We start from the raw sequence: 16,537 nt of genomic DNA, 5'->3' as shown, positions 1-16,537 counted from the left end.
TAAATTACAGTTAAAAGAGCTGGGCCTTAGCTAACAAGGCCCAAAGGGTAATATAGTAATTTCACAACGTCGCGAAATCTCAAAACCCTAGAGAGACCATATATAAAAGCCGCTCGGCAATTCTGGGCAGGGGTTACAGACTTACAGAAGGCTAGGCTGCGTTAATCCCTGCTAGGAAGAGAAGGATGCAGATCTTCGTCAAAACCCTAACCGGGAAAACGATAACGCTCGAGGTCGAATCGAGCGACACTATCGACAATGTCAAGGCCAAGATTCAGGATAAGGAAGGTGAGTATTTGGAATTCAATTAAGTTTTATTTGGATAAATACTTAATGGAAAAGAATTACTCACCATAGAATCTGTTTTGTAAATTTGATAATACTCTTTTTGTTGTAGGTATTCCGCCGGATCAGCAGCGTTTGATTTTCGCCGGGAAACAGCTTGAAGATGGGCGAACTCTCGCTGATTATAACATTCAAAAAGGTTTGTTTATTTGCTTTATATCGACAAGGAGTCTTTTTGTCGTTTCGAGATTTGTTTATCTCGCTTATGCTCGATGATTTTGCAGAGTCGACTCTTCACTTGGTTCTGAGGCTTCGTGGTGGAATCATCGAGCCTTCGCTTATGGCATTGGCCAGGAAATACAATCAGGACAAGATGATCTGCCGCAAGTAATTTCTATGACTCATTATAATTAATCGATTTAGTTGATTCCCCTCTTTATTTTGACCCTTTGAATTGATGCGTTCTATAACTATTCAATGTTCTTATAAATATTTCTCGTTATATTATTATATACTCTTAAATTCTAGTTATCCTGAAGATGATTGAGTACTAACTGAATAGTTTAATGTTCTTGTAATTTTGTGGAACACATAAATAGCCATAGAAAATAAATGAGAGTGCTGTGATATTTTCTTAATCCAAAGCTGGTTTAGGTGTGATTCATGATTGATTTTCTGAAGAATTGCAATGTCTTTCATGCAAATTGTTATGTAGGTGCTATGCTCGTCTCCATCCCCGGGCTGTCAACTGCAGGAAAAAGAAGTGTGGACACAGCAACCAGGTTTGTATCTGTGATGTTAGCTACAAATAAGTGAATATAAAAATTTGCATATAGATATTCTAAATAATATTTATTTTGTACTTGTGGTTTGTAGTTGAGGCCAAAGAAGAAGATCAAGTAGACTGCTGGCTGGTTCGAATGCATTCGCCGTTTCTTTCCTATTTCTAGTTTATGCTTGTGGTACAATTGAGTTTTTCCATCACAGAAATTGGACCTATCCCTATTTGGAATGAGTTTTTCATGTAGCTTATAATTGGTGAACACGATCTATTTGGGCTATAGTTATTGTGCTATTTTTGAATATTTCCTTTGATTTCTCAAGTGGAAAATGTGATCTTTGCTTCTTATAATGCCTAAAGTTTTTTCTTGACAAAAAACACCTGGAATGAGGCCATCTACCTTTCTAAAATCATTGTGGGTACATAAGCCTCCGACGGGACATTTTAGTGTAGAAATTATGCGAAGTTTGATTTAAATGCTATGTAAGTAGGACATTTAATTTACCTTGTCTGGAATATGTTTTGAATCATCCTTCGGGATGAGCCGAGAGCTGCAGTTTCTAACTCTGTCACCTCATCTAAACTGAGTTGCCATCCTAGTGCCCCCAAGTTTTCCTCTATTTGTTCGACTGACTTGACTCCCGGAATTGGTATGGTGCCTTTACAGATGCACCAGTTTATGGCGACCTACATGGAGACAATATGTTAACAGGTATTATTGAACCTCATTGTTGTTTTGGTAGAAGAGGGTGATGTTAAATACCTGAGACATTGTTTTTTGCCTTTTTGCTGCAATCTCTTCAAGGGAATTCAGCAGAGGCTTCAGCCCTGGTATAATTTGTCGAAACAGAATCCCCCTACAAAATTATAGTAACATTATCTAGATGTGTCGAACTTTCTGAGTGCATTCAGTAGGTTAGGGTGATGCAACATACCGAGGCCCGGTTGGAAGGTTTGAGGGCGAATATTTTCCGGTAAGCATACCTAGTCCTAGTGGACTATAAGCGATGACTCGAATACCCAACGAGTTGCCTATATTCTTGATCTCCATCTGATCCTTTCCCATGCTTAGCAGTGAAAATTGCACCTATAAGCATCACTTATTATAAGAACACATTGAAGCTATTTCATCCAAATAATTGTTATGTTATTGTTTCAATTTCTCTAACCTGAGCAGAGCACAGGGGCACTCCTCTGGCCTTGAGGTAGTCATGTATTTTTAGTAGCTGCTTTGGTCCATAATTGCTCACTCCAACAGCGCGCACGAGCCCCTGCGTTGGATTGACATTTTCTCCCTGTTAGGTTTGAAAATTTCTACGACTCTGCGACAAGACTAAAAATAGGCAGTGTTGATAACCTTGTCGTACATTGCGACTAAACCATCCCAAAGTGCTCGCTCTTGCAGCGGCGCATAATTTGCTGTCGACCAGTGCAGCTGTCCTATTCCGATCTGGTCGAGTTGAAGCCTATCCAATGAAGCCCTGAAAGATAGAAGACATTAATCAATATAACAAATGTATGAATATAAATTTTGTGAATAGAGTACTATTGATAGAACAAGCTAGCAGATGTTGAGTTAAGAAGGAGCGTACTGGCAAGCATCGACAAACTGAGTAGGCGTCAACCGCCATGGATATGCAGCAAGCTTTGTTGCAATGACGACGTCCTCCCTCAGCTCTTTATTTCCTTGCCATTTACATCAAATAAGTTTTACCGAATCAGCGATTACATCAACAATTTATTTCGATTCTAAGATCGATTCATCTATCTGAAGATACACACGCAGAATCAACTTAAGCCGAATCCTTTCAGCTAATCGGAATTACGAAGAACATCATGTGTTTCTGCTATGCAGTTTAGGTATTGCAAGGCTTTTGTTCATCCAGTGTACATATGCATTTAATCAATTTTATTATTTCCTTGCCAAAATTGCTGTTCATTTTTGGTAAATTCAATGGGAACAAATGGGAGGAGGAGAGCAATCAACCTGGAAATTCACGGATGAACTTGCCGAGAAGCTTCTCGCTCTGTCCGTTCAGCCTTCCAGTGCCATAAGAATCGGCTGTATCGAATAGGTTTATTCCATTCTCGACGGCGATATTGAAGGTCTGCTGAAGCTCGGCGTCCATGGCTTCCTTATATCCCCATAGCAGCTGATTTCCCCACGACCATGTCCCAAACCCCATTGGCGATACACTCAACGGTCCGATCTTAACCTGCGAACTCCATTGGAGTCGAGATTGTTAGTTTTCAACTTCCAGAGATTCAACATCGAACGTGCTCTATAAAGTTAATTCACGCTCATTCATAGGAAATTCTAATGAAAATTTCCAACAGCGAGATCAATTGGAGTCGAGATTATTAGTGTTCAACTGCCAGAGGTTCATCATCGAAGCTTCAATCGAACACAGTTCATAAAAGGTAATTCAAACTCAACCATAGGAAATTAAATTCGAATAAAAATTTCGAACAGCGGACTGTTAAATTGAACTCGATTTATGAAGCTCTAGCAGGAGATCGATTACCTTTTGCCATGGCCAGAAGCGAGGGAATTTGAGACTTCGCAGAAGGGAAGGAGATGAAATCGTGGAGCAGCTAACGTGCGCCGTGGGGACAGCAGAAGACATTAACAGAGCCATTAGTGCTGAAGCAGAGAAAGAGAAAAAAGCCTCTGTGGGTTTTGTAAAATGGATAAGAGCTGAAATTAATCCAACGGTCAGGAACAAAACAGATCAATCTACTGCAACATTCAGGTACAAAATCACTTCCCAAAGTCCATAACATTCTCTTTTTATTGATTTAGAAGATCTGGAAATTGAAGAACTGAAGTATGCATACATAGATACATGAACTGTTAAACATTACAACTGCAGGCTATGAACACCTCTATAAAACATTACATGAAATCTTGATGCTTAGTGGCTATGAACACCTCTATAAAACATGACATGAAATCTTGATCAGTTTAGGTCTAGTTTGTCTAGTTTGATCAGTTTTGAGAATGCAGAGGTGTTGGTTGATTGTATTCTTGATGCTTAGTGGTGATTCAACTCTCCCAGGCATTCGAATTCGAAATGCCAGAAGGGGAATTAGGGAATAGGCTGTAGGAAGAAAGATTACACCATGTTTCTGGTGATCCCAAGTTTGTGATCTCTTCTTCCTCACCCCATCTAAGAAACTCTTCATCTACCTCTACATCTTCGTCTTCTCCATCTATTTTCTTGGTAGGATTGAAATCATTGTAGCTGCATTTGTAATCCATTTCTTCATTTGATCTTGTGTTAAGCTCACCATTTCCTTCACTGAGGTCACTTTTGTCAAGGTTCTTGATGAGCCCACTAAGCTCCTCTAGCTGTAGAACCATATCATCGAAAACATTCAATCCAATCCTATCCAATTTGATTCGATAGAAGAAGACTAATATATACCTGAATCTGGAGGGACTGTTTTTCCTTCTTGAGTTGATCAAATTGGATGTGCAGAGTGTGGTAGTTTTCTCTAAGTATTTGGTATTCTTGCTCGATCTGCCTCGACTTCCATCGGGCCCTTTTGTTCTGAAACCAAATGGCGACTTGCCTCGGCTGGAGGTGGAGGTCTTTGGCTATCTGAAGCTTCTTCCTCGGGTCGAGCTTCGTGTCGAGTTTGAATATGGATTCTAATGATTTTATCTGCTCATCACTGAACCTCCTAGGATTCTTGATTTTCTTCTTCATCTTTGAAGCTCTCTCTTCATACTTCACTACAGGCTTATAATTCTCTTGTGATTCCTCCATGACTGTGACTATGAGGGAAGGAAGATCATCAGGGGGAGGAAGGGGAAGAAGATGCTAGTAGACTTAGATAAATAAATAAAATAAGAAGTGTGTTTTTTGTGTTTTGGAGTATTCTGCTATTTCTCTATGTTTTATAGTCGAGCCCTTTATTATTTTTATTGGAAATAGTATGAGATAATAATAATTTTTTTTTGTTTGAAATAAAAACCAAAAACAAACCCAGGTATGTGCAACAAATGAATTTCCAAATAGAAACAAGTACATTAGGTCTTATTATCAAGAGTTTTTTTTTTGGAATTCACAAGTATTTGTAAATGATATAACAATATAATTTAGTTGTATAATCAAAATAACAAAATACCCACATATATAAGTAAAATTATGGTTGCAGAGTCTATTTGATCGGGTCATGAGTAACCGGTATATGTTTATACATGTCTTAGTATATGTTGTATTATAAGATAACATATAATGAGTTATAATATAATATATGTTGTATTATAAATATATTCAAATATATATATAAATATATGTTGGTCGCCCCTAAAATTATATATATTGTGATGGTCGAGTTGATGCAAGATTGAACTTGTGATCATTAGATCAAAACCTCTTAGCCTTTCTTATCACACAAATTCAGTCTAATGTGATTTGCTAGCAGCCGTGAATTCTCGTATTATTAAATATATAAGATATTCTATAAAAAATATTAAAATTATTATAGTAATTAAAAGGAGGTGGGGTGGGGTGGTGTTAAAGTGTGTGGGGCTCTTGATAGATGGAGGCTCCTTTGGATGCTCTCCATGTGTTTGCTTTCCTATCTTTTAATGCCTTTTTTTAAGTCTTCTCTTCTTCCCTATAGTGTAGTATAGTATAGTAGTATAATATACCTCATTATTGTCCATTTCTGTATCGTCATATTGTCTGCTGCTTCCACGTGTATATTCCAAATATTAGATGAGTAGTATATTCAACTTGAATCTCTCATTTTCAAATTTACCTTCAACTTCTATTAAATAGAGCTTAAGTGCATCTCAATTTCTACATCGATATTTTCTGAAAATTTTATACTATTAATAATAGTAATTTTTATTCAGAAAAAAAATCACATTAAATATTTATTTATTTTTTTAATTATTATTTTTAAAACTTCTAAAACTTTTATTCAGACGAGCCTTACTAAGCAGGATTGAACTCATTTTGTTGTGATTTTGTTTAAATATAGATTTTGATTTAAATAGTAGTTTGTATATGATTATATATATATATATCTGATTTGAAGTTGTAATAATTATCATGCAACAAAGAAGAAGCTAAACTCTAACTACATATGTCACAGGTGTGTTTGGTTAATTTTGATTTGAATTTGAAAGTTGATTTAAATAATATTTTATAAAAGAAAATAGTAATATATTTTGATTGAAAATTGTAAAGAATTAATAGTGTAAAAATCCAATGTAATATAAAACAATAAAAATAAAAATCTGATGTAATATGCAATACTTGGGTCCCATTGTAAGAGACGTTTCGACAATGTAGACGTGGCCTATATTCATAAGTACTTTTCTTGAGAAACTTCTGGCGCACCTCAATTTTTTTTATTTTTATTTTTTAAAAAAATTAGTTATATTCAAAATTAAATTAAAACATTTTTATTTAATTTGATGAGCCAAGAATAAGACTCTGTATATTCTTGCTTTTTGTCAAAAGAGTTGCTACGTTTTTATCAGTAATTTATTGTCATCACTAACTAATACACCGAATAATTGGTTACTAAGAATAATTAATTATTTTTTCATATTAAACACACGTAGAAAATAATGAGTTTGTACATTTTTTAGATTAAATATTATTTAAAATATTACTTTACCATTACATAACTTGCTCAGATAATTTTAATTTATGACCAGCTCAGTTATCTTTTATTTATTTATTTATTTTCTAAATATGTGATTCATACAATTCTTTATGATTTTTTTTTTTTTTTTCATTTCACATATTGCACTAAGATAGTGTTTCTTTTAATGAGATTTGAAATTGTTTTGTTTAAATTTAATATTAAAATAATATATGATAAAATATTTCGACAACAAAAAATATATTGTTTTTACAAAACACAAACTCCAAGTTATAGGAATTTGGGATTTAAAATGTATAAAAACACACTTTAACTTTTCAATTAAAGTGTATACCGTTCCCGCCCCATAATAAATTTATTTTTATTTTTACTATTCTTTACCAAAATATCTTTAACATTATACATACTTTAAGGTGTGTTTGTTTGAGGGATTGAATTTTAAATTTACTGTTGATCTCTTTTTTTTTTCTTCAAAAATATCAAATTAAACATTTATTTTTTATTTTTTATATTATACTGAAAATCAATTTTACATTCAAAACACCACGTCAACATCTATTTATATCACATTATGCAACTATTCAAATTCAAAATTTTTATTATTCAAATCTCAACTCAAAATTCAAACCTCGAACAAACACATTAAGGCCATCTCAAACCCATCAACTCTATTTATTCAGTTTTAACTCTAAATATATAGTTGCTACAGTAATTTTACTCCAATCATAACTCCATTTTTCCCTATTATTCTTCAAATATTCAATTTTTTTATTATTTTAAACAAACTTTTTATTTTTATAATTTAAAATAAACTTTAAAAAATAACAATTAAATTTAAAAATCAAATTTATAATTTTAAAAATTAAAAAAATTAAAAAAATAAATAAATAACACAACGCCAAAAATTGGCGTTTCTCCAGTGCAACACCAAAATTGGCGTTGTACTGTAGCAACGCTATTTTTTGGCGTTGGACAACCCACGCCAAATATGCCAATCCGGCGCCATTAATGACGCTGGGTTGGAGATAGGCATCTCCAACCGACGCCAAATCATGCACAAAAAATTGACGTTGCTACAGAGCAATGCCAATTTGGCGTTGCTCCTATTTATTTATTTTTTTTTATTTTAATTTTTTTTTATTTTAACGTTTAAATTTATTTTTTATTTTTAAGATTTTAAAAAAATATATTTTAAATTATAAAAATAAAAAATTGTTTAAAATAATATGAAAAATTGAATATTTGAATAATAATAGTAAAAAATGGAGTTATGGTTAGAGTAAAATTACTGTTGCAACTGTATATTTAGAGTTAAAATTGGATAAATAAAATTAATGGGTTGGAGATGGCATAAGAATATTTTTGTTTAGTCAGATATTTGTTAAGCATTGGAGTTTTAAAAAATTTAAAATATTAAAAAGTTATATTTGATTTGATATTTTGTAAAAGAAAAAAAATATATATATATTTTTTACCAACTGAAAGTATTTTTTTATTTTTATTTTTGTCTGTTATATTCATATGTATTCATTTTTTATTATAGTAAAAAATAATTGCACATAAATATCAAAATATTATTTAATTATGCATAAATTACAAATATATTATTACGTATACAATTAATTAAAGTATAAATGGACTAAAATATTAAAATTATTTTACATACTTATATTTATTAATATAATATTATTATTTTTTAATTTCTACAAAACTCCAAATAGTCCTTTTGGGTCGAGACGAAAATAATATTTGATATTTTACGTTTGAAAAAATTGATGAATAATATCAAAAGTTTCAAAAACACTTGTATGAATATTATTATATTTATCATAAAACATCACATTAAACTTTTAATTATTTTAAAAAAATTCAAATTTCCAAAGTGTATGTCTAAACTTAGCCTAGGTATTTGATACTTTGATTAGATTTTAAAAAACAATGAAATAGTAAAAGTCTGATATTTTTATTATTATTTTTTTTTTTCATTTTACATAAACTCACTCACTTGTGTTCGTTTGATGGAATTGGATAAAATTCTACTATTGATCCAAAATTTTTCCCCCAAAAACATCATATCAAACACCTATTTTTTATTTTTTATATTATACTAAAAATCAATTTTACATTCAAAATATCACATCATCACCTATTTATATCACATCATACAACTATTCAAATTCAAAATTTTTACTATTCAAATCCCAATTCAAAATCCAAACCCCCAAACAAACACAATTTTTAGTCTACTACAAAATTTCCTTATAATTATACAAATGAGATAAAAATATATATATGTCTATTTATAAAATATTATATTAAATAATTATTTTTTAAACATAGGTGTGTTTGTTTGGGGGATTGAATTTTAAGTTATGATTTGAATAGTAAAAATTTTGAATTTGAATAGTTGTACGATGTGATATAAATAGGTGTTGATGTGATATTTTGAATGTAAAATTGATTTTTAGTATAATATAAAAAATAAAAAATAGGTGTTTGATTTAATATTTTTAGGGAAAAAAATGAGATTAACAGTGAAAATCTAATCCAATCCTCCGAAAAAACACACTTAGTATATCAAGTAATTATTAATTACAATGATAATATTTAATATTTATATATATTTATATTATGACGATGATGATGGTTGAGACAAGAGGGAGGGATGTAGGAAGACGCAAGAAATATTAAAGAAGGTTTGGTGCCTAATAACGACAACGGAGAAAAATGACGTGTTTTTACATTAAAATTAATTCATATAATATATATATATATATATATATATTAGTATATCTATTGGTGTCTCTTTCAGCAATGCTTCTCATTAACTGCACGCAACAACCACCTGTTTTATAAAAGTAATACTACTAACAAAGACCAATATAATATGCCATTCTCAATACATTTTTATTTTTATTTTATTTTATTTTTAAAAAATTGTAATAAGATAATATGGCTTAACCTTCTTCTTTTAACGTTACTATTCAATTCTCATATATATATATATATATATATATTTTACAAAACATTGTGATGAGATAGCATGATGATTGGGAGAAAATAAACCTTAAATTGCATGTAATAAAATACAATAGTCTCATTTTCATAAATACTCGTATAACCATAAAATTATTTTTATTTTTTTATTATTATTATACAAACACCTTTTTTACACAGTAATATACTCACAACGGTAAAAACGCTTTTACTTATATTTTTTATTAACTATAAATATAATATTAATATTTCTTAAATGTCGTGGCCAAATCAAATAAGACTATAGTTTTTCAATAAAGGGAGTATAAATTATAAGGTATTTTGTAAAAATATTCATCGAACTAATAGCAGCACACACAGGCTTCAATTTGAACATAGTTCTTGGGCCTATTTCCAATAATGGGGCTGAGTAAAAGCCCAAATTCATTTGTCAATTACTCCCTGTATGAATAAAATTATACTATTAGAATTGAAAAAAATACAAATATTAGCCAACTTGTCAGGCCCGAGCCCAAAATTTCATTCCAATAGCCCGGCCCATAGTCTCAATCGAATCCACAGAGCGAGGCTCAGTTCTATGTCAATCTCAGCTCAATTCTATGTCGGGTCAGGCGTACACTCCCACCCAACGTACATGGATCTACAAACGCAGATCGGTCCGATCAATGCCAGAGCTTCCGGAGGTGCAGGCGGCGCGCAGGGCGGTGGAAGAACACTGTGTGGGGAAGAAGATCAATAAATGCACTGTAGCTGATGATTCGAAGGTAATCGACGGCGTCTTCCCGAAGGACTTCGAATCAGCGCTCGCCGGGAAAACTATAGTCGCCGCGCATCGGAAGGGGAAGAATATGGGGCTCGAGCTCGATTCACCTCCTTTTCCCACGTTTCAATTCGGTACTTTCCTTAAACCCTAAATTCCTTCCGGTACTGTTTTCTTCATCATCGATTAGTCTTTAATGTTATTGCCACTTTCGTTTTCCAAATGTTGATTGTTATGGTGGCGCCTGGAATTATTCGATAAATTTAAAGCTATCAGTACCAGAGTTTCAGATTTACTCCTTACAGAACTATAGAAGCTGATTATATGCTGCAAAAATAATAGAGTAAAAAACTTGATTGGATTGGAAGCATGCTTTCTGAACTGGTGGTTTGAAACTGAGATATGCTTCTTGTTTGCTTAATTTCTATGTTTTGATGATTCAAAGTGGGGGATGAACATTGGGGCTTTTCTTAGAATTGATCGTTATTTATTTTATGAAGGAATGGCTGGAGCTGTATATACCAAGGGAGTTGTAGTCACTAAATTTTATTTCATTTATATTCGATCTCAAATGATTATTTATCTAACATATTGCAGGTGCTTCCCTCGGAATAGAACCTGATTTCGGATATAATCTTTTTGTGTTGACATGTGGAGATTTAATTTTTGGATTTTCAGAAGTTTTGGGAATTCTTATTCTCTTTCTTATTGTTTGTTTCTATTTCCTATAGTGCTAGTGGGCTGCCTGGTGTTTTAGGAATTCGAACATTTCTCTTGTTGTCGAGTTCAAACGATTTGTTCGGTGTTTCAAGAATTTTTACACTTTTCTTGGCGTCGAGTGGAATTGCCGGTGGTTCCTGTGGGTTTGGTCCTGTAGGAATTTTCCTCTTGATATTGTTGAATGGTATTGCTGGTGGTTCTTGTGGGTTCGGTCCCGTTGGAATTCTTCTTTTGATATTGTCAAATTGTATTGCATGTGGTGATTTCGGTGGTTTCTCTGGATTCGGACCAGTTGGAACTTTTCTTTTGATATTGCCAAGTGATATAGTGTGCGGCGATTCTGGTGGTTTCTCCGGATTTGGACCAGTAGGAACTTTTCTTTTGATATTGTCAAATGATATTGCCTGCGGTGATTCGGGTGGTTTCTCCGGATTTGGACCAGTAGGAACTTTTCTTTTGATATTGTCAAATGATATTGTGTGTGGCGATTCCGGTGGTTTCTCTGGATTTGGACCAGTAGAAACTCGTCTTATAATATTGTCAAATTTATCGAATATATTTTTTTGAAAAATTTTGTCTAAAATTCTACTATTTACCAGAAAAAAATCTCTTAAAAATATTCAATTACACAACTATTTTTTATTTTTCTATATTATAGTATTAAAAATTAATTTTATATTTCAATACAATTATATATGTCTATGTTATAATTGTTTGAAATTGTATTAAAATGTAAAATAATTTTTTAATATAATATAATAAAATATAAACTAGTTATGTAATTGGATGTTTGTAAGAGAAAAAAAAATTGATTAATAATAGAATTTTAGGCAAAATTTTTCCCTTTATAATATTAAAGGAAATAGTGTTTAATTTTTTGGTGAAAACCATATTTATAATTTCATATTATAAAAATACTCGTATTATATTACACATGTATTTTATATATTACTATTTTAATTTTCATTATTTAATAGTAATAATACTATTGCAATAATAAATTAACATAATCTTCACTCAAAATTATGCAAAATAATTCTATAAAAGGATCTTCAATTTCCAATCAAATACAACTTCAATAAGTGATTTCAATTTCTAATATGGCATTCCAATCTTATGCATACATTTTTGTAGTCCTTTATCTTCTATTTGGTCGTATAAATGGTTCTTCTTATGCTTCATCTTCTTTAACTGACGATATTAAAAAGAAAAGAATTTTGGAATCTTCATTTTCTTCGGAATCTTCAAAATTTGAAGTAAATATCAAAAAGAAGAGAATTCCCGAAACTCCGAAATTTGACAACATGGAGAAGCACAATGTTCCTCATGGTCCGAATTCAGTGCAACCGCCGGCAATCGAAACAGGACAAGAGAAACGTATGATGAATTTATGAAAGTCCAGACCAAAAGTTTAAAAACTTATTTGATGAACTTAAGTTTAATATAAAATAAATAAATTTCTACGTTTTATTTGATGTAATAACTATTTCATATGTTTGACATAAATTAAATCATTATTGTGTTTTCTTGTGAATTTTTTAAGAATTTTCATTGTTCATTTAATTTTTTTTCTAAAAATATTAAATCAAATATTAATATTTTTATATTATATTAAAAATTAATTTTATATTTAAAATATTAAATTGATATATATTTATATCATATCAAACAATTCTTTAAAATCAAAATTTTACTATTAAAAAAAACAACATTCAAGATTCAAACCCTTAAACAAACACACATGGGTTTATTTGCATTGAGATATTGTTTTCGCAATAGTCGATTTATGATAATTTTGTGAAATTACGGTGAATTTTGTCCAATTTTGCCTAAAATGTATAGAGAGAGAGCCTATCAAAATTCAAAAGGCAGGTGTTTTGTTCGCATATTATATTTTGAAATTTTGATATTATAAATTTTTTTTTAAATATCACATTAAATATATATATATTTAGAAAATATTATATTAAATACTTTATTCCTCTCGTACGTTCTACTAACACTAAAAATATCCTTACAACTTACAATATATTACACAAATATCATTAGTTTTATATCATACAATACTCTCTTATCAAAACGGATAAATAGATAAAGAAGGTAGGGAGCATATTTTTTTTAGCATTCTCAAAATTACTCTCTTATCAAAACGGAGCTTGTCGGAAAACTAAGGGATTATTTAACTAAGGGATCCACTAAAGATTTAGTGTACAAGTTGTCAATCGGGATGTGATTAATGTACACCTAAATCCACTTCAATGCGTAAAACTTAAGTATAATAAATTAGAATGTATACATTGACATTCCAAAGTACACATTTAGACTTGCAACAAAATTAGATTGAGATTTCGTATCCTAATAAGTCTTTTAAAAAATCGTAGTATGACGCGAAACTAAAGGAATTATATATACGAACATAAAGTTTTGTCACTTTAACAAAAAGCTTTGGACTTGACTTTCAATACATTCACGAATGGATTGAGATACATTTTTGTAAAATATAAGTATAAACGGTTGAGAAACGAAGCTTTTCTGTACATTATATATTCATCTATTTGGTATAAATTGATAAGTTCAATCATAGGAACACTTAAATTTTAACATATTTGGAATTTGTAATGTACCTAGTGAAAATTCAATCGTCCACATATTTTTATTTATGCATTAAGTTGTTACTTCTATTGGAAAGTTTGAGAATGAATAATGAAAGACATCAAAATTGGCTATATAATAAGAGTTTGTTCACTTATTGTTTTTTTTAGTGATATGAGTTTTTATAAATATTATTATAAAAAAAATATATAATCTACACATATATTAAAATAATATATAATGTGTTAATTTACAAGTCTTTTATAAATTTTTATTATTCATTAAATTTTTTATTTTAAAAATATAAACATCTATATTTCACTTTTTATATTATGTTGTATTAAAAATTAATTTTAGATTCAAAATATAATATCAATACTCATTTATATCACATTATATAATTATTCAAATATAAATTTTTTACTATTCAAATCTCGTACCAAAATTCAAACTTCCAAACAAACACACTTATTATTTATTATTCGTTCACAAAATAATTCAATATAAAATATTCTTTTTTTATATTAACAATATAATTTTCTATATTTTAAAAAAAATAATAATAATAAATAGTGACAAATAAGTGAAAAAATGTTGGGTAAAATCAGTCGAAATATCTTCACATCTAAAATGAATTTTTTTATAATTAAAAACAATATTATACTTGATTGAATAAATTATATAATATAATACTGTTAATGCTGCGTGTAACTGTAGACGAGGAGATGATCTAATTGTGGAGAAGCAATTATTGTGGTGCGCATCAATCTATCTATCTGCAGCAAGAGAAAAATCTTGAATTCGATTCGATTCAATTCAATGCCCAATGCATTTCAATGCAATTGCAGCAACGCAAAATGCAATCCACACTCACTCAGAGAAGATCGAACCTGGAATTTTCTGCGTGCGCCATTCACCACATCCATAGATTCGCACAACATCCGGAATTCATGGAGACGATCATCAAATCATCATGATTTGAAACCTCCTCCAAATTCCTCTCCGCAGGGATTCCATTACCTATCTCGCCGTCGGTTGGTTGGGCGAAAGGGGAGGGAGGTAGCTCGCTCGATCATTGAACATTCATTTCCTCCTCTCCTCTCCGATCCCCAACCCTAATTATGCCATTTTCTGCCCTAAATCGAAATTCCGATCCAGACCTCTCCATTTTGGATACCTACAGTGAAAGCGCCTGCGCTAATAGCGGAATCGCCGCCGGAATCGGACAATCCTCGTCTATGAGAAGCCTCCTACAGAGCTCCGCGCATCCAGATCGTTCGGCGTTGCAGCCTCAGCCGCCGGCGTTCGCGCCGGAGTCTTCGATTGATGCGGTGTTAGGTCTCGAGAATTATGTCTCCGGTGAGAGCTTTATCTCGCATTCGATCTCTGTGAGCGAAACGATTTTTGATTTAGTGGTGCTTTTGTTCGTCGCCGGTCTCCTCCTCCTCTCCTGCCTCGCCTTCGCCTTCATCTTCCATTTGCAATTCAGATCGAGAAAGTCGCGTCATCTCCAGAATTTTAATTCTCTCTGGACTGTCAGGTCGCTCCTCGTGGTTTTGGTTGCGCTTTGGGCGGTTAACGAGCTGTTACGGCTGCCATTGGTACGGATCAACCATTTCTACCCGTTTTTGCCGTCGTTAACCGTCGAGCAGCAAGCGAGCGTCTGCAATCTCCATATCGTTCTGTCGCTTGGATTTCTGGAACCGAGTTTCTTCATCATCCTCTTCTTCCTGCTCAATGTCTCGATCATGGAGACCAATCCACGGCGGCGATGGTCGTTGGTATCTTTGTTGATTTTCGGTTCTCCGATAATCGTTCTACAGGTTGTGTTTGTCTATTTTTCTCCATGGGAGACGAAGCTTCCAGAATTTATGCACCGGAGCTTCGTTATCGCCACCGATAATTTCGGCAACGAGACGGTGCTCTGCACCTATCCGTTCTTCAGTTGGGTGATTTTCGCCGCTTTCGCGGTGGTTTACTCGCTCGGTTTTCTGGTGTCGTGTTGGCGAGTGATGGCGTTTGTGATCAACAAGGGGATCGGCCACCGCGTCTACTTGCTGGCGGCGACGGTGATGGTGGCGCTGCCGGTGCAGGTTCTCTGCCTCTGTTCGTCGGAGATGTGGACGCCGGAGGACTTGCAGTTTGGCTGCGTGGTTCTGGTGATGTTTGTCTGTGTGGCGTTGTGTATGGCGGTGGCGGAGGTTTTATTGGTGCTGAAGCCAATCAGAGATGCGCTGGACGCCGGCGACGACTCCGGCGGCGGCGGCTGCGGCGATATGGCGGAGGACGTCAGACCACTTACACTTACTGGGTCGTGACTCACTTTTTACAGCTATATATATATGTATATTAATAAAAAAAACAAAAATTATATTGCAGCAAGCAATTTTGGCTATGGAATTTTCAATTATTTATTTAAATACATCATTTTCGTAGATTTCGTGTGTGTTTATTTGGTCAAGTTTTATTCCTAAAATTTCTTGCTAATGATGACGGCATGGATGGCGTATCTCTCATCCAAATTTATACTACTATTTTTTTAATTATCATTAAATAAAAAAAAATTAATAAAAAATATACTTATTTTAATTTTTTTTAACTATATATATATTTTTTATATAAAACTCATTCTAAGTCAAAAATTTATACGATTTTTTTATCGTCATTAAAAAAAATAAAAATTGTTTTCTTCTTTAATAAAAGATATTTTTTTTACTGTGATTTTTTTTTCTATTTTTATTTTAATTTCTTTATAAAACTCATACAAAGTC

The 16,537-nt window shown here is 32.2% G+C and overlaps 4 protein-coding genes across 7 annotated transcripts; 2 read left to right on the top strand and 2 right to left on the bottom strand.

Moving 5' to 3' along the window:
- The first annotated feature begins 121 nt into the window (after positions 1–121).
- On the top strand, positions 122–1,370 carry LOC127256203 (ubiquitin-60S ribosomal protein L40). The gene is made up of 5 exons (XM_051282070.1): positions 122–288; positions 398–484; positions 570–672; positions 1,001–1,067; positions 1,162–1,370. Exons 1-5 carry the CDS (start codon positions 186–188, stop codon positions 1,186–1,188), a joined length of 387 nt encoding a protein of 128 aa, XP_051138027.1. The 5' UTR covers positions 122–185; the 3' UTR covers positions 1,189–1,370.
- On the bottom strand, positions 940–3,724 carry LOC127256198 (pyridoxal reductase, chloroplastic). 3 transcript variants are annotated; one of them, XM_051282064.1, is made up of 9 exons: positions 3,592–3,724; positions 3,054–3,282; positions 2,659–2,752; positions 2,424–2,547; positions 2,236–2,337; positions 2,002–2,153; positions 1,830–1,923; positions 1,572–1,753; positions 940–1,087 (listed from the first exon to the last, which is right to left on the bottom strand). In XM_051282064.1, exons 1-9 carry the CDS (start codon positions 3,703–3,705, stop codon positions 1,084–1,086), a joined length of 1,095 nt encoding a protein of 364 aa, XP_051138021.1. In that variant the 5' UTR covers positions 3,706–3,724; the 3' UTR covers positions 940–1,083. The 3 variants fall into 3 exon arrangements, with proteins under 3 accessions (XP_051138021.1, XP_051138020.1, XP_051138022.1); XM_051282063.1 differs by lacking the exon at positions 940–1,087 and having other exon boundaries at positions 1,197–1,753; XM_051282065.1 differs by lacking the exon at positions 940–1,087 and having other exon boundaries at positions 1,197–1,753; positions 2,659–2,743.
- Positions 3,278–11,711, top strand: LOC127256202 (formamidopyrimidine-DNA glycosylase-like). Of its 2 annotated transcripts, XR_007839806.1 has the most exons (4): positions 3,278–3,487; positions 3,571–3,819; positions 10,306–10,588; positions 11,052–11,711. XR_007839806.1 is itself a non-coding variant. In XM_051282068.1 (2 exons), exons 1-2 carry the CDS (start codon positions 10,294–10,296, stop codon positions 11,183–11,185), a joined length of 429 nt encoding a protein of 142 aa, XP_051138025.1. In that variant the 5' UTR covers positions 10,279–10,293; the 3' UTR covers positions 11,186–11,711. The 2 variants fall into 2 exon arrangements, 1 of the variants encoding a protein (XP_051138025.1); XM_051282068.1 differs by lacking the exons at positions 3,278–3,487; positions 3,571–3,819 and having other exon boundaries at positions 10,279–10,588.
- LOC127256201 (homeobox-leucine zipper protein ATHB-12-like) lies at positions 3,882–4,979 on the bottom strand. Its single transcript, XM_051282067.1, has 2 exons — positions 4,495–4,979; positions 3,882–4,418 (listed from the first exon to the last, which is right to left on the bottom strand). Exons 1-2 carry the CDS (start codon positions 4,837–4,839, stop codon positions 4,113–4,115), a joined length of 651 nt encoding a protein of 216 aa, XP_051138024.1. The 5' UTR covers positions 4,840–4,979; the 3' UTR covers positions 3,882–4,112.
- Positions 11,712–16,537: the final 4,826 nt, after the last annotated feature.

The sequence above is a fragment of the Andrographis paniculata genome, unplaced genomic scaffold, assembly GCF_009805555.1.
Source record: "Andrographis paniculata isolate CXL003 unplaced genomic scaffold, ASM980555v1 Contig55END, whole genome shotgun sequence".
NCBI lineage: Eukaryota > Viridiplantae > Streptophyta > Magnoliopsida > Lamiales > Acanthaceae > Andrographis > Andrographis paniculata.
The sequence above is the reverse complement of the archived record's forward strand: the minus strand, read 5'-3'. Positions and strand labels throughout refer to the sequence as shown.